This window comes from Topomyia yanbarensis, chromosome 3, assembly GCF_030247195.1.
Source record: "Topomyia yanbarensis strain Yona2022 chromosome 3, ASM3024719v1, whole genome shotgun sequence".
In the NCBI taxonomy this organism is placed as follows: Eukaryota; Metazoa; Arthropoda; class Insecta; order Diptera; family Culicidae; genus Topomyia; species Topomyia yanbarensis.
In genome coordinates this window covers 306,247,055-306,268,362 of record NC_080672.1, presented here as the reverse complement: position 1 = coordinate 306,268,362, position 21,308 = coordinate 306,247,055, and the positions used below count along the sequence as shown (strand labels likewise).

Sequence of the window (21,308 nt, the reverse complement as noted above, 5' to 3'; positions counted from 1 at the left end):
CAGCCGACTAGTATAAGCGAACAAGTTCAATCAAACATTTTATTTATATTTTGTTCAAGGCATTCTATATCATCTGTAGTTCTGATATTGATTAGGGATCATCCATAAATGAAGTAGAATTTTTAAGTAATTTTTAACACCCCCCTTCCCCATCGTAGCATTTCGCCACAAACCTTGAAATACGCCCCCTGGTAATTACGTAGCTTGACGGTAACCTTACCCCCACTTGTCGCCTAAAAAATAAAAAAAACTATGTTAGTGGGATGAAATGGATAAGGTTGACGTGACATCAGGTCAACCTTTATTCCTCTTTAAAAAAGCTACGTAGCATAACATGTCCCCCTACCCCCCTGTCGTCACACATCATCACAAAATACAACTCCCCCCTCCCCCATATAATGCTACGTCATTTATGGATGGTCTCTTAGTGTAATCAACCGTGCTGAGTTCCGATTAGATTCTTTTCAGAATAAACGGCATGAAGTGGATCATACTGACGAACTGTTTTCGTTCAGCTATATTCTGTGGAATTCCTAAATGGTAATAAAGTAATCATCATCCCTCCCCATACTTACCACCATAGCATGTATTGAAGCCAAGTGAAACAGCAAGGCAGAAACGACAACGAATGGGTTCAATTGGGAGATGACCTAGCGCAAGTAGTAAAGCAGCCACACACCGTTCCAACAAATTAACTAACCCTGTTAAAACGCTTAATATAGAACAAAAGAATGCACTCATCTCGATCCCGGCAACCATAGCGTGCGATTTTCTTCGTTGGTACCTTAACTAGAACCGGTGTTCTCTCATCTTCTTTTTTTTCTTCATCTTTTCTGAGAACCGATTCCATTTGCGAAGAAACGAATAATTCTGCCTTTAGCTTAAGTTCAATTTTTACAACAGTTTCCGTGAAACGGCGTTACAGCTTGATTCAGCTCGAACAAAAATGGGAATCAACAACACAGCCAACAAAGATGATGATACACAAAAAATTACGAAATACTCTCTCTCTCCCGTTGCCGGTTCGTTAGTTCTTAGTATGAATCGATGGAAATTTTGCTTGTGATGGGCGGTTTTGAAAGAAACGAAGCTTACAAGAACTTAAACGTACTAGTCTTTGTTTACAACAAGAAAAGGGAAAAAATAAATTAAATTATTTCTGATCAATCAAAAATACACCATTTCATCGTGCTTTTGTGTGAATGTTTTCGCTATTTTTTGGACATTCTGTATTCGGTTATCTATGTTGGGAACAGTACCACGTTTGTTTGATAACGCGTCAACTTGTACTGTTAGATGTTACTGTTAGTCGTTCGTTAGACTGTTCTCCGCAGAGAAAACTTCCGAGCCGGAAAGGGATTTGAAATTGGCAATCAACAAACTAATAGGTGGAAATTGATTAAACCAAAGGCATTATCATTGTTGCAACCAGTAAACGTGCATCAGTTTATTCTTGTCAATTATTCGCTTGCAGTTTTTGTTTGTTTGTTTGTTTTTCGTATCTCATCTGATCGGAGTTCGTCTTTTGCTCTCATTAACGTTAACTTGATCACAAACGGACTACAGCGGGTGGTTTCTATTGAACAGAAATAGATAAACAATAGATCGACCCGCTTGTTTAAACATTAATTTGCGGTTTTTTTGTTGTTGCATTTCAGCGTGTGGCTTCTTTTCCTCTTGCTAGCTAGCTAAATACTGAGTTTGATCGTAGGGCAATTGTAATCAAAAGAAAGAGTGAAAGCGAGTTGATTTTTTCGTTTCATATGAAAAGCGTTGGATTTTATTATTCCTTTCCTTCTTTTCTCTTCCATGTACACTGTGTTTGCTTAATCAAGATACAATTGCTAATTGAACTTTCATTGCAGATGGGAAACAACAAACTGATAAAAAAACGATGATTAAGCCTAACTCGAATGTTTCCTTGCTCGATTTTTACTCTGAGTAAACCAGGTAATCCGGTCTGGTAAAAATAATAAATAGTAACACTAACAAAACAAGTTCACGAAAGATTCTTTTCACCGTAGAGTAAAACCAAAGGAGAATCTTAAAGATGCTTGACAGCTGATTTCCAGCATCAAATGTACGCTCTCTTACAGTTTCTTCCAAAATTACTCATTCCGATGTTTCGAATGCACAATGAATAGGTATATTTTCAATGTTTAGCCATTTCATGCTTTCTAAATCGCACGTCTCTTTTTTTTTGTTCAATCGTCGATAATTTAATTTATTTTTTCTCTTTCTTTCCAACAATTTGTTGACATATGCTACTAGTCACTTTTTCTCATATAAACTCGTGTTTCAGTGTGTGTGTTAAATTGTTTAAACTCTACTAAGGTTACTTTTGCTGATGTTTTTTTTTGCTTGATCGGTTTGACAATATCGCTAAATTGTTATTCGTTAATCAAATTGTTTAAACGCTAATCAATTATTAGGTTATTTTGTTATCCTAATTTAGTAGGAGAATAATATTGACTTTTTTGACTACTAAGTGCTTAATTTACTTTCAATTAGATTGTAATGCCTCTCTGGGATGTGTTTTTTCGCAGTCGTATGTAGCGCTACCATTAATGTTACTTGTTGGAACTTACATTGCAGGACCCAATTTATATGCAAGATAACGCTTATGAAAAGTGCGGACGGGATATCCCCGAATTGTATAGTGGAGGAATGATCAACAGTCTGATCGATGTTGCGACACGGTTTAATATATGTATAGGATATACTACACGGACAGAAAAAGGTCAGCAATAAAACAAATCCTAAATGCTGTTTGTTCGATATTTCAGTCTTTAGATGCTTAGGCATGTACGTCATGGAATTGCGTTTGTTAGTAGTTTTGGAAATTCAACACAGTTGTTCCGGTGAAAACCACCTAGAATTCGCTGTGGTGGCAGTCATTTGGCATAGGTTTGTTTGGCACAATTTTCATGCTATTTTACTTATATTTCCGAAAAAAAAAAGTTGATTACTTGTATACTATACCCCAGATAAAAACTTCACCAGAAACACTTACCAGAATGCACTTTGCTAGAATAAACTGATCCAAAAAACGAAATTTTAAAATAATATTCTTTCTTCAGTCAAACTTAGCATCGTTTTGTAATGAAGAACAGCTCATGTTTGAAAGAGGGAAAAATTAACAACGTGGTGTTATAATGAATAAACCAGTCAACCTTCAAATCTCGCGTACAGCAGAAGCTCCGCCATAGCTATTAATGCAGCAAGCGGTCAGTTCTGTCTATCGCTTTGTTGCCATCCAAAGGTGCGTACTGAAGACACAGAAAAAAACAAAAGCCCCGCTTACGAGAAAAAAAACATTTTTGATTGACTTTAAGAAGACTCTCAGTAGACCTACCGTACGCGAAATGAAACATTTAAGAGAAAAATGGAGCGTCATTGTGTACTGTATCGTTCAGAAGTTCAATCCGGGCAGAAAACTATTACGAAGAAAAACATGCAACATGCAGACCCACGGCACGCAGTTGGCCAGGTTGGACGCCGCCAAGGGCGTCGAGCTTAGACGAGCGCTTAAATCTTGATCTGCTTTATAAAATAAGCGAGTCATCAAATAAGTAAGATAGGAGTACCATTTTCAGGTATATACACAATTATTGTTTGAAAGTTGCACTAGAAAAGAAATTCGAAGTACCTACATTCCACCAAAGGCGACAACGAAAGGGTCCTGTCAGTCCCGTTTATATTTATTCACCATAAATACAATGTACTCAAATGAAAAGTGGGTAAAAGAATGAACAACGAGTAGCACGACAGGAAAATTTTAACTGCAAAGACTTAACATTAAAAAATAGCGAAAATTATTGCAAACATTTATCGCTCGTTTTTTGTTCTTGTCACATCGATCTATATTGCTAAAAAGGCCCATTCACTTGAAATTAATGCAATGTACGACGTGCAGCACAAACAGGCAGACGATCCTTGTTGAAGAAGACGTAATCAAACGCAAAGCAGTCCCGCCAAAGGTTATGTGACACGAGTGTAAAGGGACATACCATTTTGCCCCGTTCAGTACGATTTCCATTCAAAACCTTCGCTCACTGGAGCGAAGGGCCCTTATCCAGCCAACCCCGTGCTTCAGTAGATCCACATAAGACAAATTCGAATCGATGATTACATCATCGATCTCAACCTTGCGAGCGGGCATATAGACGCGGTTGTTCTTCATAACAGGCTTGTCACCAGCAACGTCTTTTGCTTGATTTAGACCGAATATCAAAATTCTAGGCTTATTTGAGCGACCTTTCTAGATATTTTTGATTTCAAACGGGAAGTCGGAGTTTTTGATGACGAATTTTGTAGGTATCCATTTTAACATCCGCTGAGTCTTTTCGGAAGCTGAAATCTTGATGTGCTGTATATACTAAGTGAGGATAAATCAGAATGTGTACTGTCAGGGATATAACCGAAAAGTCGTAACGGCACTTGGACTGACGTTTCATACATTTCTAAGACATTTGGCATAATCAAAAATTAAAATCTGCCTTTCCAAACCCAAATCTACACTCATCTCCAAAATTTTCCATGGGATATCCAAGATCCCCGTATATTTAAAGGCGCCTACTATTTTCTTAGATGAAAACACTGTGGTCACGTCTGGCTTTAAAAGGGAAGTCGTTGGTCCCGATCTATGTGTTTATGGGGCGATAACTATGGTTCAGATATTGGAGTCATCTCTCGGTGTCGACAGAGGTCGACGAAAAATAAATATGAATTAAGAAAAGATTCGCGTACACAGTTAAGACCCGATTTGATCAGCCTCCATGAATTTCCGCTTTTTGACCCGATTTCGTCAGCCTCGCATGAAAATCCGTCTGATGGTCTCTAGCAGACGAACCAAGCCAAATTCGAGTAAATTTTTCTTGAAGACGCAAAATATGCAAAAGAAATAAACTTTTATTTATAAGATTTTGCACTGGAAGACCCTATTAAAAGAAATTTAAATTAAAAATTAAGAAAGGGCTATTAATCTGTGTCTAGGGATCATAGAAGGTTATTTGAACAGCATCGGTTTATTGAAAAGAAAAAAATGTCCCGATTTTAACAATGCCCCAATTTTGTCAATGTCCCCATTTTGTCAGCCTAAAACACACCACACACTCGTCCATTAAAAAAAAATCAATTAAATACCAATGCCCTGTCCTAGCAGTACAGAGGTAGTTCGAATTCAGGAAGGATTCTTAATGTAATTAGAATCGTAACGTTTACCGTGTAATGCCCTGCACACTAAGAATCGGTTGTGAAGTGTGTCAAAATAGAAGGTCAAGTTCCGCTACGGAATGTAGTACCAAGGTTTTGCTTTGCTTTTATAACGCCAACAAAAACGGATATATTATAGCGACCCACAAGAACGAGAAAACCAACGCAGGTACAGTTACAGTCAACAGAATTCAATGGACAGGCATCGAATTTAAATGCTTTATGTTTTACCTCATGTAAAAAGAAAAAGACCCACGGCACAATTAAGCTAACGCATAGAACAGTGCCAAATATAATCTTCCAGAATACACCGATTCTAAAACCAAAAAAAAAAACAAATTTTGCAAATCATATTTTTTTATGCAGCAAAATTTAGCTTCCTTTTGCAATGAAGAACAGTTCATGTTTGAAAGATGGAATAATTCCCAGCGTGGTGTAACGTTTTAACCAGTCAACCTTCTCATCATCACCTGAAGGTTTCAGGTAATCTAAGATTTCCTACTGCTGAAAACACGAAACAATAGCCATCATCCTACTCAGAGCAAATGATGCATTTTTTCCCTACATTTTTAACTTAAGTATTAGTGTGGACAAGCTGTGGATCCACACTTACGAGACAAAGTGCGATAGGCATGAAAAACGGTAAGATCGTTGTAAAGGAACTCAAAAAGTCCCAACCGACTGTACGAAGCAATCCACCGCGTGATCGGTACAACCCAACAAACAATTTAGATGGATAATGTCTAGAACAGTTATTGTTCAGCTTATTTCCTCGTAATAAAGGTTTGTTCAGCTTTCGTTGGCAATCTTGGAAAATCGTTGGCAATCTTTCCATATCTACAAGAAGGATCATAAACTCAAATGCAATAACTACCGAAGCATTCCCAAGCAGCATTTAAAGTTTTATAGCATGCTACAAATGCAAATTTTAAGAGGTTATTCAAGAGTGCATTAGTGTGAACACGAAACAAATGTGACTTGGGTTACGATCCTCAATATCGCCTATAAAGTACTATCCCGTGTTCTATTTAACAGAACTCGATCACTGGCCTAATCCTTTGTCGGGTTTCGTGAAGAACGGTCAACGAAAGATCAGATATCTTCCTTTCATATTCTGGATAAATTTCGACAACTTGCGATCATCGCATTTTAAGGTGGCACGATTCAGTGAAATGAAACGAACTATGGCAGATAATGCTTGGGCATGGATTTCCGACAAAGCTATATATGAAAGCAATGGGCCAGCGTTGAAGCGTTAAAATAGCCGGAGCGCCATCCAACTCGTTTGTACCGTTAGATGGATTGAAGCACTTTCGTATCTATTGTACAACGTAGTACTTGTGTGTTACAATGTTCTGAAGCCGGTGTCGGCGGTAAAACATGATGATGAGTCATGTTCTACCATAGACCATGCGGTAGACTTGGGTGCAACGCCCAACTCCTACTTAGCAGAAGGCAAAGAATTCTTTACATTTTCTTTCGATCATGTCCATATGAGCCTACCTAGTCCTAGTTTTACGTTCTAAGTTTATAACTGATTCGCTCTAGAATACCTATCCGTCTTTAAATTTCATTGCTTTCGTTTCTCTTAGTCTCAAATTTGCTGAAAATAGCCAACAAAATCGATACAAAGTTCTGAAGCGCAAAAAGATTGGGATCTTAACTACATCTTTGACGTTGATCGCGGAGTAGTGGAGGAGGCATTTGTGTTTTTATAAAAGGGAGGCTGAGAGAATCGAATTGACTGTAAATGCTGACGAGAAACACGCACAAAAATTTCTCCATAACAAATCAATGATATTCCCTGTCCATGAGGCATGTGCGTTGAAAGAATCAGACTAACGAGTGCTCGACTTATTTGAGAAAAGTATGCTACATTCAATACTCGCCTGCACAATAGAAAATAGATAATGACACAACCGCATGAATTCCACATTTGGGACTGTTATGCGTACCATGGTAGTGTAGGTATGCAAACATCCTGACATCGGAAGAGTTACGGCAGACTACAGGATGCTAGGCATGTGACACGAATGCCGGAAACTAAAGTTATGCACCACAGAGAACGTGAAAGCGGCTGTCGACTTCGGACAAACCCGCACTCGCTGCATACAGTAATGGAGGAAAATGTGCGTGTGGAGGTCGTTCAAAGAGACTGATGGAATCTGGAGAATAGCGGCCAAGATTGACTAACCTAAAAATCCAAAATACATGGTTCGGATTACCTGGATTGTATGACTACAATGATGTTGATAATGATGTATCAGTGCCTAGTGGACCACATCAACATTTAAGTTTGTTCAAAAGCTTATCTATTTGGTATCTCTCGGGGTTGGAGGGAACTTGGCCTTATACCCACTATTCTATAACCAATGTAATGATGTGCGAAATATTTTTTTATGAGGCAGACAATTCTATGAAAAAGAGAACATTGTCAGGTAGTTAGTATGTTCGTTTGTCCATCGGGTGTTGCATCGCATTCATAATCAAACATTTTAAGTACACCTGAAAAGCAAACACGAAATTATTACAACAATCACAACCAGCTTAATCTCTTTTTACGACGGGTCAAAAATTGATCAAAATGAGCTTGAGCTTGCGACCACCCCTAGGCTGCTACTTCCGTTATCGATCTGGACTAGCTGATTTTGCGCAGGGAATAAGTAGATAATGATGCTTGGGAGTAACGAAACATCTTTCAAAATGTGCAATCGGCGGCGGACAGGCCCGAACGAAAATCGCAGAAGGAAAGGGAAGGAATGGTTAGTCCGATGCTTGCTTTTGCTAGAGGCCGTATATACTACTGCGCACTCCACAAGTATCACGGGAGAAGGACATTTGTTAGAAGGATAGAAGTTGGATTTTACTTCTTCTTTACCGACGCCAGAGAGGTGGCTTCACTATCTCAACTAGATATCTATCCATAAACTCATGGACCGGAGACCAACGGCTTTACTTCCCTTACAAAGGAAGACGTGACCTCAGAAAAATCTCAGCGGCCTCAGCTGAAATTGAACCCAGGCTAACTGGCCACCGGCGCCATATACGGGCCAAACATTAATCAAATTTTGCAATTTCTCTTCGAGATCTATTATTCATATCCCATGGATGGTGTAATTGTGTGTTGCGTTGATGTCAAGATAGAAATAAATCAATTGGAAAATTTTGCTCTGACATACGGAATATAGCACTTCTCCCATTATGCTTTATAAAATAATTCTGAAAATCTCGAATACAACCATCTGAAGAGCAAGAGTTTATTAAGTTCCCATCGAAAAACTGTTGTGTCAAAATAGCTTCCAGTTCATAACAACCGAGCCTGCGACTACACGCTACAGAGTCGTATAAAGAATCTGACCACAAATTGAACTACAGTGGAGACCCGATTTTATCAGCACCCGATTTTATCAGCACCCGATTTAATTTACCCCTGATTTTATCAGCTTTTCGACCCGATTTTATCAGCTTAATATGGAAATTGATAGTTGGTAGTTTGATGGGCTCTAGCAGACGAACCAAGTTGAATTCGAGTAAATCCTTTCTTGGACATATATTTCTTATCTTAGATCCGAAAAATGCAAAAATAAAAATATCATTTTTTTATAAATTTTGCGCTGTCAGACCCCCTTAAGGGGAACTTAAAGTACATAATCAAAAATGTTGCGCGGCTATATCTAAGGACCAAAAAAGAATATGTTAAGAGCTTCGGTTTATTAAAAAAGAGAAAAAAATATATATGTCCCGATTTTATCAATGTCCCTGTTTTATCAGTTTAAAATTCGCCAAGGGGCTGATAAAAACGGGTCTTTACTGTATTTTCTCGCTCTGTTCAAAAGCTCTCAACCAGAGCACAGAAATATTAACATCCACGAGTAAGCTTGAAAGAGCAACGAATTTCGATTTATGTCCACCGCGTTAAAGGGTGTATAGGTTGTTTGCTTCATCTCTCATTCACTCGGTGCAGCGCAGTCATTCAATTACAAACTGAATTTAACTTCTAGGCTGTGAGTGGGATTATCGAGACCTGGACATAGATAACGCCATTTACTTATCCTCGAAAATGCATAAGATGCCAGCCAGATGGTAGAACCTTTAATTTGTCCACATATATTAAATGAATGCATTGGTTGATGAATGAATTTATATTTCCCTGAAGGCATTCGATTCTTCGTGAAGGTTTGGTCAGCTTGGAAGTGTATGAATGAGAACGGCGTGTTCAAAAAGAATGCTAGTTTTGAACTTGAATTTGAGATTTCGCACCACTGCTCACAGTTTTTTTCTGAGGTAAAGTAATCATTACATTTGTCGTGTGTGCCATGGTTTCAAATCTGCATCTCGGTGTTCAGTGTAGATTTCTAAAGATCACCAAGTTCTTATTACATAACCGACATCTTTCAGAAGAGCACTTAAAAGCGTGAAGGATCGATTGACGTTAGATCACCATGTCAAAATTCGCAACGAAATACCTTTTTTTGACAAGGAATTCTTTATAAGAGAAGGTAAAGTTTTAGTTATACCAGGCACCATCAATGCTGAAATCAACCATTTTGTGGATCAGCCAAATATTTTTTGCTATTTTGAGAAAATGCGGGAATGGTATGAGGCTAATTCAATGCATTTTCTTCCCGCGGACGCGCTTTGCATTTCAGATTTTGTACCTCGTTTGTGTACACTTTATTGGATGCATAACGCCTATTTAATTTGAAATGTTTTATGCGTTTCGACAATCTTCGTAGTTTCCTTGAGGTGCTTGGCGATTGCTCAATATTTTTCAAATGAGTGCAGCTCAGGTGAGTTTGAGGGGTGGTTTTGTCTTTGGGTACAAATTGTACGTTGTTGGTGGTACACAATTCCTGAGTAATTTTTTCGTTGTGACTTAGTAATCTTACCACAACAGCACGGCACAACTGTGCTTCTTCAAAATAGGATAAGCGCTTTTGGCAAAAGACACTCTTGATATAAATAGCTTGATTGTTGGTGCCAATTGTTGCGAAAACTTCGCTTTTCAGCCTACATGTGCAAATCGCCTGCCAAATCAAGTATTTTTTGATACGTTATTCCTGTGCCGAATCTAGTCTCAAAACTACACCACATAGTGCCGCCAACTAAATAAGGACACTTCTTGCATGAAGTCCCACATTTTTAGGTCAATATCCGCTTTCAGTTGTCCCAAGCTGTAAGCTGTAATCAAGGAACAGCAAGAATTTGCCAGTTTTTCTTGTTAGCTTCTGTTGAACAGTCTGTTTGGATCGATTTTCTCTGATCTAGGACATACATGTTTCAGCCATAGTTGCATAAAAACAAATCGCACCATCTTCATAATTGGTATGTAAACAACAAACATGTTACCGTTTTAACGCCTCAAAATTTATGAAAAAGATCTGTTTTACAGCATACCATATATTACCTGATTGATATTGATTGCCTTTAGAATTATTACATTTAATCTACGTATTTTCTTCTAAGAGCAGCTGTTTTTTGAGTTTCTTTTTCAGATTGTTGATCGATTTTCGAAATAAGGAACTCTTTATCAATGACATCCGCGGCAGTGGAACAACACAACCTGATCAAGCAGCTCTCGGCGCTTTCCAAAAGTATTGCATCAACTTATGTATCGTTATAGTTAAGCGGATACCAGTTCTACCAGACGGCTCTAGCAACTATGACATGCCACGAGCTGAGGTAGTAACAGCCCACGACGATCCAAATCCCCAGTCGACCGATTCGGAAAAGTATCCTAAAGCAGTAGGTAGCACTTAGCGCATATTAACGCTAGCTCTAAGTTAGTGTCAAGTTCTGATGAGACGAAATCGAAATTGAGTTTTGTGGCTCGGACGAAAAAAACTTTCATTCGGTTATAAACAAATTTGAAATTATGCCAAACAAACTTTATGCCAAATGACCATTATGCCATAGTAAAGTGTAAGTCACTTGCTGTTGTGCCAAACGACGTGCTTTCAATTCGCTGCATTGTGTGGATTGATTTTTTTGTGTATCTACTGTGCATGGAAGGAGAGATGACAAATTTGCCGTTTCTGTTAACTGAAGTGCTAATTACTTTTTCTGGCGATAATTACGAATCATGCGGCAGCGAAAATTGATTGATTGAGAAATAGTTATAAAAGGTTAATACGACAAATAGATACTGTCTAACCCATCAGCTGTGTTTACTCATTGCACCTGAATAGTCATTACCTTACTGGTTGAACGAGCTGAAAATGAATGTTTCAGGAAGATGATGCAAAAGTTGATACAATTTGCCATTAGTCAGCAAAAAGTATTCATATTTGAAAACCGACTATCTGTCATCCTACCAATCCGTTTCACCTACACAATAACTCGAAAACTAGAAGGTACACGTAATGCTCGGTGATGTTAGTTAATCTCATTAAGAAGTTTTGCCTACTTAAAATTTCAATCCACAGCCTGCTGAATTATTTTTGGCAGCACATTTGAGTTCTGTATTAAAGTAGGTATGATCACAGGGACAAAACAAAACGCGCAGGTATTCGATATGATAAAAAGGAATGGCTCTACAAAATTAAACCGGCGAGGAGAAAATTTATAAACTTCACTATGTATATTATTTTAAAATTGTTATCAGTGCTATTCGCTATTAAACAAAATAAGTAAAAATGTCTCACAATTTTTGCACGTCAGTTTGCGTCTATCTTTTGTAGTGACGTTGTCTAACCTCGAGTCGATACACAAGTGTAAAAAGTATACAATAAAATTACCAAACTTTAAATCCTAACAAAATAAAATGTCCCTGATTTGTATTCCCAGTAAATTAAAAAACAAAAATCTATCAAAACATTTGCAAGATCTGTAAAATGGGAGCACAATTATTTTCCACCAACTATACCCTTATTTAGAATTTGTTCCCCCGAAAAGCTAGTCTATAATATGTACAATACTGATAAGTGCACTCTATGTACAGCAACCCTAGTCTCATTTCGACGTACGTGCGCGCCGACAGTACGTCGCAAGCTAACATTTCAATCGGTGAAAAATAACTGTGTTCACCATCACACTTTTCTGCTCCACGACGGACAGAGATAAAACCTCGTCAGGAACAACAATTCGAAGTGAAACGAAACAATACACAAATCTAAAAACGACTTACTTGCTGATGGAGCTGTATCTGGGTCGTACCCCCGTCGTGTTTTATTTGCACTGGAGCCAGGGGCGGTGGCTGAGCCGCTTGTTGAGCCGGTTGAATAGCTAGGTAGATTTTAGTTGGACCGAGAACTCCCTGCTTACCGTTAGACTCTTGTGCTATTGAAAAGAAGTAATAATAGTAAAGCTGGTTGACTAGAACAGGATTAGATCAAGAAAACGTACCTTTTAACAATTGCTGTTTAACTTGCTGCTGGACCAAGGCCGATTGTTGCGGCGTGAACTCGGAACCCTGCAACCCTTGAAGTACTATTCGCGGTCCCTGCTGTGTTTGTATTACTTGAGCAGTCACACACTTGATCACCGTTCCCGGGGGTTGACCCTGTAGTAGTTTCTGCTCGACGGGATCTAATGATTGTTGTTGTTGTTGCTGAGATTGAGCAGCTGCCAGCTGCTGGAAAGTAGTGTGTGATCCTCCTGACGTATTCAATACCTGCTGAACAACGTTTGCTTGTGATACTGGTTGTTGTTGTTGTTGTTGGACAACTTGTTGAATGGTGGTTTGCTGAAGCGGTGCCGCTTGAACAATTTGTTGCACTGGTTGAAGCTGAGGTTGAGGTTGTACCGCTGGTGGATCGACCGCATTACCCAGAGGAATAATTTGTGCAGTGCCGTTTGGCTGTGTTTTGATATGAGCCACCACTTGCGCTTGATTGTTGCCCAGTGGCCTTATCAATACTTGCTGGCCGTTTAGATTGGCCAGTTGTAGCTTACCACTGGACAACTGCTGTGTCAAACTTTGTCCTTGAGTAAGCGGAGCAGGTTGAGTCTGAATTGTTTGGACCTGTGGCTGCGGCTGTTGTTGGACAACAGGTTGCTGAATTTGTATTTGTATCTGCTGTGGTTGTTGTACTTGTTGGGGACTCGCCACAATTTGATGTATTTTCTGGACCTGCTGCTGCACTTGCTGCTGGATCTGTTGGTTTGGCTGAATCTGTATCGGTTGATTGCCAATAATCTTCTGTCCGCCAGCCGCATTCAATATGATGCGTTGACCGCCAATCATTATCTGCTGTCCCGGTGATGCCACTATTTGTTGAACCACCTTCTGACCGCCAGCCTGATTGATAATAATTTGCTGAGGCGTTCCCGGGCTCGTATTTTGAATGAGAATCTGTTTCTGTACGGTTTGACCCGTCGGCGTTGTAGCGACCAGTACCTTCTGAGTCTGCACTGGACTCTGACCAGCGTTTTGCTCTACGACCACCTTCTGGCCGGCACCTTGCAGCAGCTGCTGGAGATTCGACTGGGTCACGACCTTCTGCACTTGGCCCTCGGTTGTCGTGCTAATTACCTGTCCACTTGATGTGATGATTTTCTGCACCGTGCCCTGTTGGTTGTTGATGATGATTTTCTGTTGCGTTGCCGCTTGCTGCTGGGGTGTTGTACTGGTGGCTTGAACCTGGAATTATGAATTCACAGATTGATTTAAATTTTAGTGTGCTTTTAAACTCGAAATGAATGGCAAAAATATAGCATGTAGTTAAATGCATTTTGAATCGATCAATCGATGAATTGCACATCGGCATATATATTCAATGTACTCATGAGTCGTTATAAGACACGCTATGACAAGCTCGTGTTTGGGTAAGTGCAAATTCTAGCTTTTTTGTAACCATTACACTGCCCATAATCGTACATTTGTCTCACGGGAACCCAACGAAAAGAGTCGGACCAAATTATTCAGTCAAGTGACAGCTCATAGGAAAACCGAGAGAAAAAGATACGAACGTCGAGGGAACAGTCGGAAGGAAAGAATATGTCGTCTACCTAGAACCGTTGAACACGGCAACATCCGGTAGATGTCGACAAAATCTTAAGCGATAAATAATTAAAAGTCTACGTGGACATTCACTCAAACGCCAAATTTCGGTTCAAAGTAGCCAACGATGCAACGAAAATGATGGAGAAAATTTTGACAGATACTAATTATATTGAGGTTATAGGTGTTTTCTATGTAAAAATGTTCGAGGAACACGATGGCACCAAATTTTTCAAAATTAAAATATATCTCGACAAACATATGATTAGGGCCTAAAAGCCAACTGTCAAAATTCTCTTTGAGTGGAAATTCCGGACAAACCGTTGATCGCCAATCCCAGGTGTTGGTAGTAAACAAAAGAGAAAAGTTTTCTCTTTCATTAACTGCTACGAACTGTGTTTGGCCATTAACTATTTGTCCGGAATTTCTTTTCAAAGAGAATTTTGACATTTGGCTTTTAGGCCGCATTCGTGTTTGTCGAGATATGTATTCTATTCTATTCTAACCCTTACACAGCCAGTATTGGAAAGCAGCCTGGAAAACACTGCAGTTATTCTGTAGTGTTTTTCATGTCAATATTAATATTTGAAGCATATTTTCATATATCGCAAATATTTAAGCAGCCAGGCCTACTGTGCAGAGTTGGGTTTGAAGATGTTTCAAAATAAGACGGCAATTAAATTATTGATTTAATGAATAATCAAATTAACGAATTGTTTTGAATCTTAAAGAAGGAAGAAACGAGGACAACCGTACCGACCGTTTCAGTTTAAAGGGGACATAATAAATCGTTGGGAGACTTGGCTAAGAAGGGTTAATGTCACTCCGTTGGTCCTTTGGAATGGGACAGAAGTATTTACACGTTGCCCTGGCTAATAAGCCCAGGTTAAAGCGCCTTTACTCTCTCTCATTGTTTTGAATGTTGTGCTACCGAACAAATAACTACTGTGCAGCGTAGTTATTTGTTCGGTAAGTATAACGGTTCTTTTCAATACTGGTAGAAAATCCACGATCGTTCAATATGGAAAATTAAATTAAACCGTCCAAACTCGCTAAAGTGACCAGGAACACATCTTACAGTCTTTATCGCAGGTTGATTCGCCAAACAATTGAAACGGAATGGAAATGGAAAAATGTCAATTGATGCAACAACAAACTGCACCGTGCTTCCATCAGACTTTTGTAAAATGACACACCTGGTATTTTTTATATATTTGAACTACCAACATTTCGTTTACTTTGTTCCGATGGGCGTGGTAGAATGCACCTGATTCAGCTAGTTATATTTTAAAATTAGGGTCACAATACTTATCTTTTGTCCTCCATTGCTAACCAACCTCTAGATGCCGAAAACCAATATGAACCACACCTCTATGCTATCCCATTAGATCCTGTAGGAAAACTGTTGATCTTGATCCTGGTATCGGGATATCCAACTCTTTTATATCGTTGCTCCCATGAACAAATCCAAACAGCCATCCTGCCTCACAGAAGGACCGCGACACACCGGTCCTGGGAATCCAGCATTTGATGCCCAATCGATTGAAATAGACTTAGTGGCGGGTATCGAAATGAGCATCCATTTTTCAATGGAACCATGTGGATAGTTAGGCGTTGACAGGAATATCACCCCTGTATCACTTTACTCCATAAAACTTTACTAATTTCAATTTGCAATAGAAGAAAATATCGGGTGCAAAACTTTTTTTCTCGTCTGACGCGTATCTCAAAATTAAAATATATGTATTGAGAGAAAAATTAACTTTTAACCTTTTTACTGAGAAAATCGCATAGTTGGTAGCACTGCCGCCAAAAATAATACTTTTTCTAGACTCCTTGAACAACTTTCTTCAAAAACAATATTGAGGCTTGATTCTAGAGTAAATAGAACCGGAAATATGATCAAAAGAAAATCAAGGGTTTTAGCAATTTGTCAAAAGGGGGCTTGATCCCACGGCCCGATGGGTGGTTCCATTGACACAAAAATTTGACCTAGATGAACAATTCCTCCAAATTTGGTTCAAATCCGTAAATGTCAATTACACGTGCCTTGATCACTTCGCGATGTAAATTCCAACTGAGCTTGCTATTTTGATCCATCCTAGATATTTTACCTTCAACGAAAGGACTAATTTTGTTCCTTCCAAATATAGGTCAGGTATTTTAAATGCTCTTTTACGTATAAATGGAATAACCGTGGTCTTATGAGAGTTTATGGATAGTAATCTACCTTTATTTGTTTGTGTTTCCTTCGAAAAATAATTACTATGTATGTCGTCCGCAAAACCAATTATTTCAAGTTCGTTAGCCTCCAGTAGTCAATCAATTACCAATGGCCACAACAGAGGTGAGTACCTCTCCTTATGAACAACCTTTCACAGCCCTTGCCATGATTGTTGAACTTCCATAACTGCATATTATTTCGCTTTTATTTAACATTTAGGAAATCCAATCCACAATAGTTCTGTTAAAATTACGTTGATTCATAACATTCTTCATTGAATCGTTTGATTCATTGTCAAATGCTTCTTGAATATCTCAGAACGCAGCTAACTTTCTTTAGACTCAAGTGATTTTTCAATTATGGTTAGTATGGACTGCTGTTAGGCTGGATTTTCCTAAAATAATCCAGCATTTTAAAAAGTGCTTCTGGGTTTAAAGATGTATCTCAGCTTTTTATAGCACGCTTGATCACATGACACGCAACTGTGAGAATAAGGCCCATTATCTTTGCTTTTATGTAGGGTCGCTGCTGTAATTTTCATGTTTCCCACAAAAACAGAAATGCAGCTCGAAAAATATTTTTTGAATCGCTTACTGAGGCTAAATTCACCAATTAAATTTAAGTTTAGGAAGTAAACAGAAAAACGATCCTGAATACGAGATACCTGGCGGTTTCGAGATCGACATGGTGCTTACAGTACCTTCACGATGAAGCTCAAACGAGATCCAGAATTGTTTTTCAACTACGTCAGAATGAACCCAGAAGATTATAAAAAGTTATTGAAACTCGTCCGTCCAAAGCTTACCAAGGAAAGTGTTAGGGCTTTAAGTCCAAGAATTCGTTTGGCAATGGCACTGAGGTATCTCGCTACTGGTGACCCGCAAGTTTCAATAATTTTTAATAGCCTTTTCCAAAGCATGTAATGTTTTGGAGAGCAATTTGGGAGATCTTATCACAAACGTAACGAAACCTACCGTTCAATTGTGGAAAAATCCGCCATTGTTTCTAAATGTAACTAGTATCACTTTGTCTCGAGATTATGAATAGTAAACAAGTAAAATTTAAAAATTTACCGCATCATGGACCTGGTTACATAACCACAAGATAGACTTCATTTGTTTCATTTGCTGTATGTGACGGTAATTGTTGTTTGCAATCTCAACTCATGCTGCTCTAACACAGTGAAATTGCTATTGCAATATCAACCCATGCTGCTCTAACACAGTGAAATTTCACATGATTTTTGCTTTTATTTCAAAAATCAAATCCATCACTGAAACAGCACTGACAAATTCCTCTATTTCTTCATCAACTCTATCGCTTCAGCATATTAAATGCTTAGTTACTAGAATTCTGATAAAAAATAAACAGATACAAAACAGAATAAAGCGATATTTTCAAAAGCACCTCTTAGGATATCTGACCTTTCATTCGCCTTTTTACACAATCAGGCGCACCCCTTAAGCCTAGAGGTTTTTTTTCTTCCCTAATTTACATGTGTAAACGATTTGTTTACCTGCAAATTAAAATATCGAAACAGCTTAATATCAACGCAGCTGCTGCTATTGAGATATGTGGATACCTATATATTATACCACATCTTGGCAAGTAACATTACAATCAAATCAGCCGGAACTCTTGCCTAATTTTTACCAGAATATTGCCTCAAATAAAATCGGTTCCTTAGCTTGTGCCAGAATCCTGGTGGAAATCAATCAAAACTCCACCTCTAATTTCGTATGAGTTTAACAGGAGGTACATCTTGCCAAAAATGCTAACCATAAAATAATCAGTGTCGACATGTTTTACGGAAAGTTTGACTAGGATAAACTGTTTTGAATATCTCTATCGTATCCGAAATTGGACGTCTTGGCAACACAACAAACAGTAACACTCAGAAGAATTAGATCCAATCACTGTATAATAAAGCACGATTCAGACTATGCATCAGCTTCCGTCAACGCCAACGGAACGTTACCATTCCGTTAGGATAAGTTAAATGCGTTTCTCGTGTGCCCGTTCACAACGGCGTTCTGTACCGCTGATGTTGTGTGTGCATGTAACTAATCGTGACGTTCCGCACCAGTGACGGAAGCCAGGGACCCTATTCTCAGTCACGTCACGTAGTGACTAGAACAAAATTTTCTTCTAGTCACTAAGTGACGTGACTGTGAGAATAGGGCCGTATCGTGTGAATCGCACTTAAATGGGACCGGGAGCCGAACGCTAACTGCGAAGCATCTCATGAAGAAGTTCGCTTGGAATACTTCTTGTACATATACTCAAGATGGACAAGAGCGAACTACTTAGTACTAGATCAGCAAAAACCACTAACATACATACTCAAGGAAATAGAGGAAAACGAATAGAAAATGAAAATTTTCTAAGCGAAGTGCAAAATCTAAATTAAGTTTTGCTTTTTAGTGTTTCGAAATCATCTTGTCAGTAACTAGCACCATCTGGGTGTCTAGTTAGACGATGTATCTAAACTGCCGCTAGAAGCATAATTTTTCTATGTGTATAGGGATTCCCATAGCACATGCGACAATTATGCTTCTAGCGGCAGTAAACTAGTAACCAAATTAGCACTAGTTAGACAGAAAAAATTCCAAACAGTTCACACGACATATGTGAACGCCTAAAGACTGTTAGGAATTTTTTTGTGTCTAACTAGTGCTAATTTGGGTACTAGTTTAGATACATCGTCTAACTAGACACTTAAATGGTGCTAGTTACTGACGAGATGAATTCGAAACACAAAAAGCAAAAACTTAATTTATATCAGAGGCGACGCGTCGGTACGTGCAACCTGTTCATTGAACAAGTAAGCAAAATCTGACGACCCGCAGCAGCACGCAAATTAATTTGAATGAAAGTAACAATCTTCAAATCTTGAAGCTCAACAATTTGATCCGAACGATAATCCAACCTAGCATACAGAGCGGGTAAATTTCAAAACAATTCTGTCTTCCTATGACCGGTTCAACCTCAAACATGCACGCATGTTGTACTCTCACCGCATGCTCTGGATAGAGCAGTTGCATGAGCGACGGCTGGAACAGCAGCGTGAGTGTCATGGGTGCCGACTTTTTGTATTTCCTTTTGCACCGGTTCAAGTCAAATAATGAACAAATACATTGGTGCGATATCCATATGGGCGTCAGAGTTTTGTGTAAACGAGAGCGATTTATATTTTTTGAGCGCGTGTCGCCGTACGTTTATAACAGTCGGTCGAACGCTTGTTTTTTGGTAGCCTGAACAAATGTTTCTGTACTTGGGGCATATTGGTTTTAGGCGCGTATGTATTCCGTTGGTTCAACGATAATAATGAACCGTCTACTTTTGCTTCAAAGAATTTTTTGCTCTTTGCATTGACATGTTGATAACTTGTCTACTGAGAGTGTAAAATGGACATAAATTTAAATCAGGGGTTGTTCGGATGATTTCCCGTTCTATTGTAATAGTGAACGGGTTGATATTGAATATCTCATGTCTACGATATTTTACGAGAAAACTATTTTTCTGGATTCAATGAATTGCACTAGGCACATTCAAATTTCCATCCCATTTGAAAGAATTGAGGAATGACTTTAAACCTGTAGACAAATATTTCAATCATTGTTATACAGAACGACGATTATTTATTGGTGTGTAGAATATAAGAGTCTACATTTCAAGTTAAATCATATTATGATTCATAAGTATTCAATGAGAATTACAAATATTCAATGACTGAATAAAAATTGATCATATTCAGTCGCTTTCATTTTCAATATTCAGGAACGCACCGTAAACCGCAAACGAACAAACATTTAGTGCAGGTTTTCATTCGTCTCCGATTATTGCACAAAGTGAACGTGCAGCAACGAATCAAACGTGTCAAAGTAGTTCGTGGCACAATGTAAGCAATGATAATTATTATTTTACATGCTTTACTAACATTTGAAATCATTTACCTATATAACAAGTGAATTGCATACTATTGTACGATATTCAACTGAATAAAAAACATGGATTTTTGAATGAATATTTTTTCTATTCATCACGAGTCACATCAGGTTCATTTTCAGCCGTCCAAAAAGAGCTTCGATTATTTTAACTCTGTTCAATGATTTTTTATACATGATTGTTTTGCTTAAATTTCAGTTCGAAAATCTTTTCAAATTTTTCGCATCTCGGATATGTTACTTTTTACTCTTTTATGCATTCTACCAGACGATTATTTAACAATTTACCGGTGGATTTTGACAACAAATTTGCTTTACTCAGCTCTTGCGAACAGAAAAAACCCGTCGACTAACATCTTTCATTGGTCCTATGATGTTGGATGGAATCGACGATTTTGTCGGACGTCGAATCCACCCGAGTAACGTCAGAAGAGATAATCGAAAAATAATCAGCTGATCTAAAAACGTCCCATGGAGTCGAATTAGTTTTAGAGATGACTGTGGAGTTTTGAGGGCCTTTATGGTATATTGAACAGGTTGACGGTGGAACGACGCGTCGCCTCTGATTTATATTAGGTCTTGTGTCCTTAACGCGCAAAACGGTTTAGTCCAATTTTATTGCATAATACCAGGCGTTTGGTTTCTTGAACCAAAAGACAAGAGTTCGTCTTCGCTTTCTCGTCATCAAACCAGAGCTATATTTGCTACCCGGGACATCACTCGGGACATGTGGCTTTAGGCGTTCACATATGTCGTGTGAACTGTTTGGAATTTTTTGTGTCTAACTAATTTGGGTACTAATTTAGATACTTCGTCCAACTAAACACCCAGATGGTGCTAGTTACTGACGAGATGAATTCGAAACACAAAAAAGCAAAACTTAACTTATATTAGGCCTTGTCCCCTCACGCGCAAAACGGTTCAGTCCAATTTTATTGCATAAAAAATCTAATCTAAGACGACACAACATCAAACAACTAAT

At 38.5% G+C, this 21,308-nt stretch overlaps 1 protein-coding gene across 1 annotated transcript in view; it reads right to left on the bottom strand.

The window, feature by feature from the left end:
* LOC131693004 (nucleosome-remodeling factor subunit NURF301) overlaps positions 1-21,308 on the bottom strand; it is a 66,302-nt gene that overhangs the window by 27,134 nt on the left and 17,860 nt on the right. Inside the window, exons 8-9 of the mRNA XM_058980440.1 lie at positions 12,559-13,795; positions 12,341-12,492 (exon numbers count right to left, since the gene is read on the bottom strand). Of these exons, the coding sequence (XP_058836423.1) occupies positions 12,341-12,492; positions 12,559-13,795 (1,389 nt within the window). The remainder of the gene's footprint in view (positions 1-12,340; positions 12,493-12,558; positions 13,796-21,308) is intronic.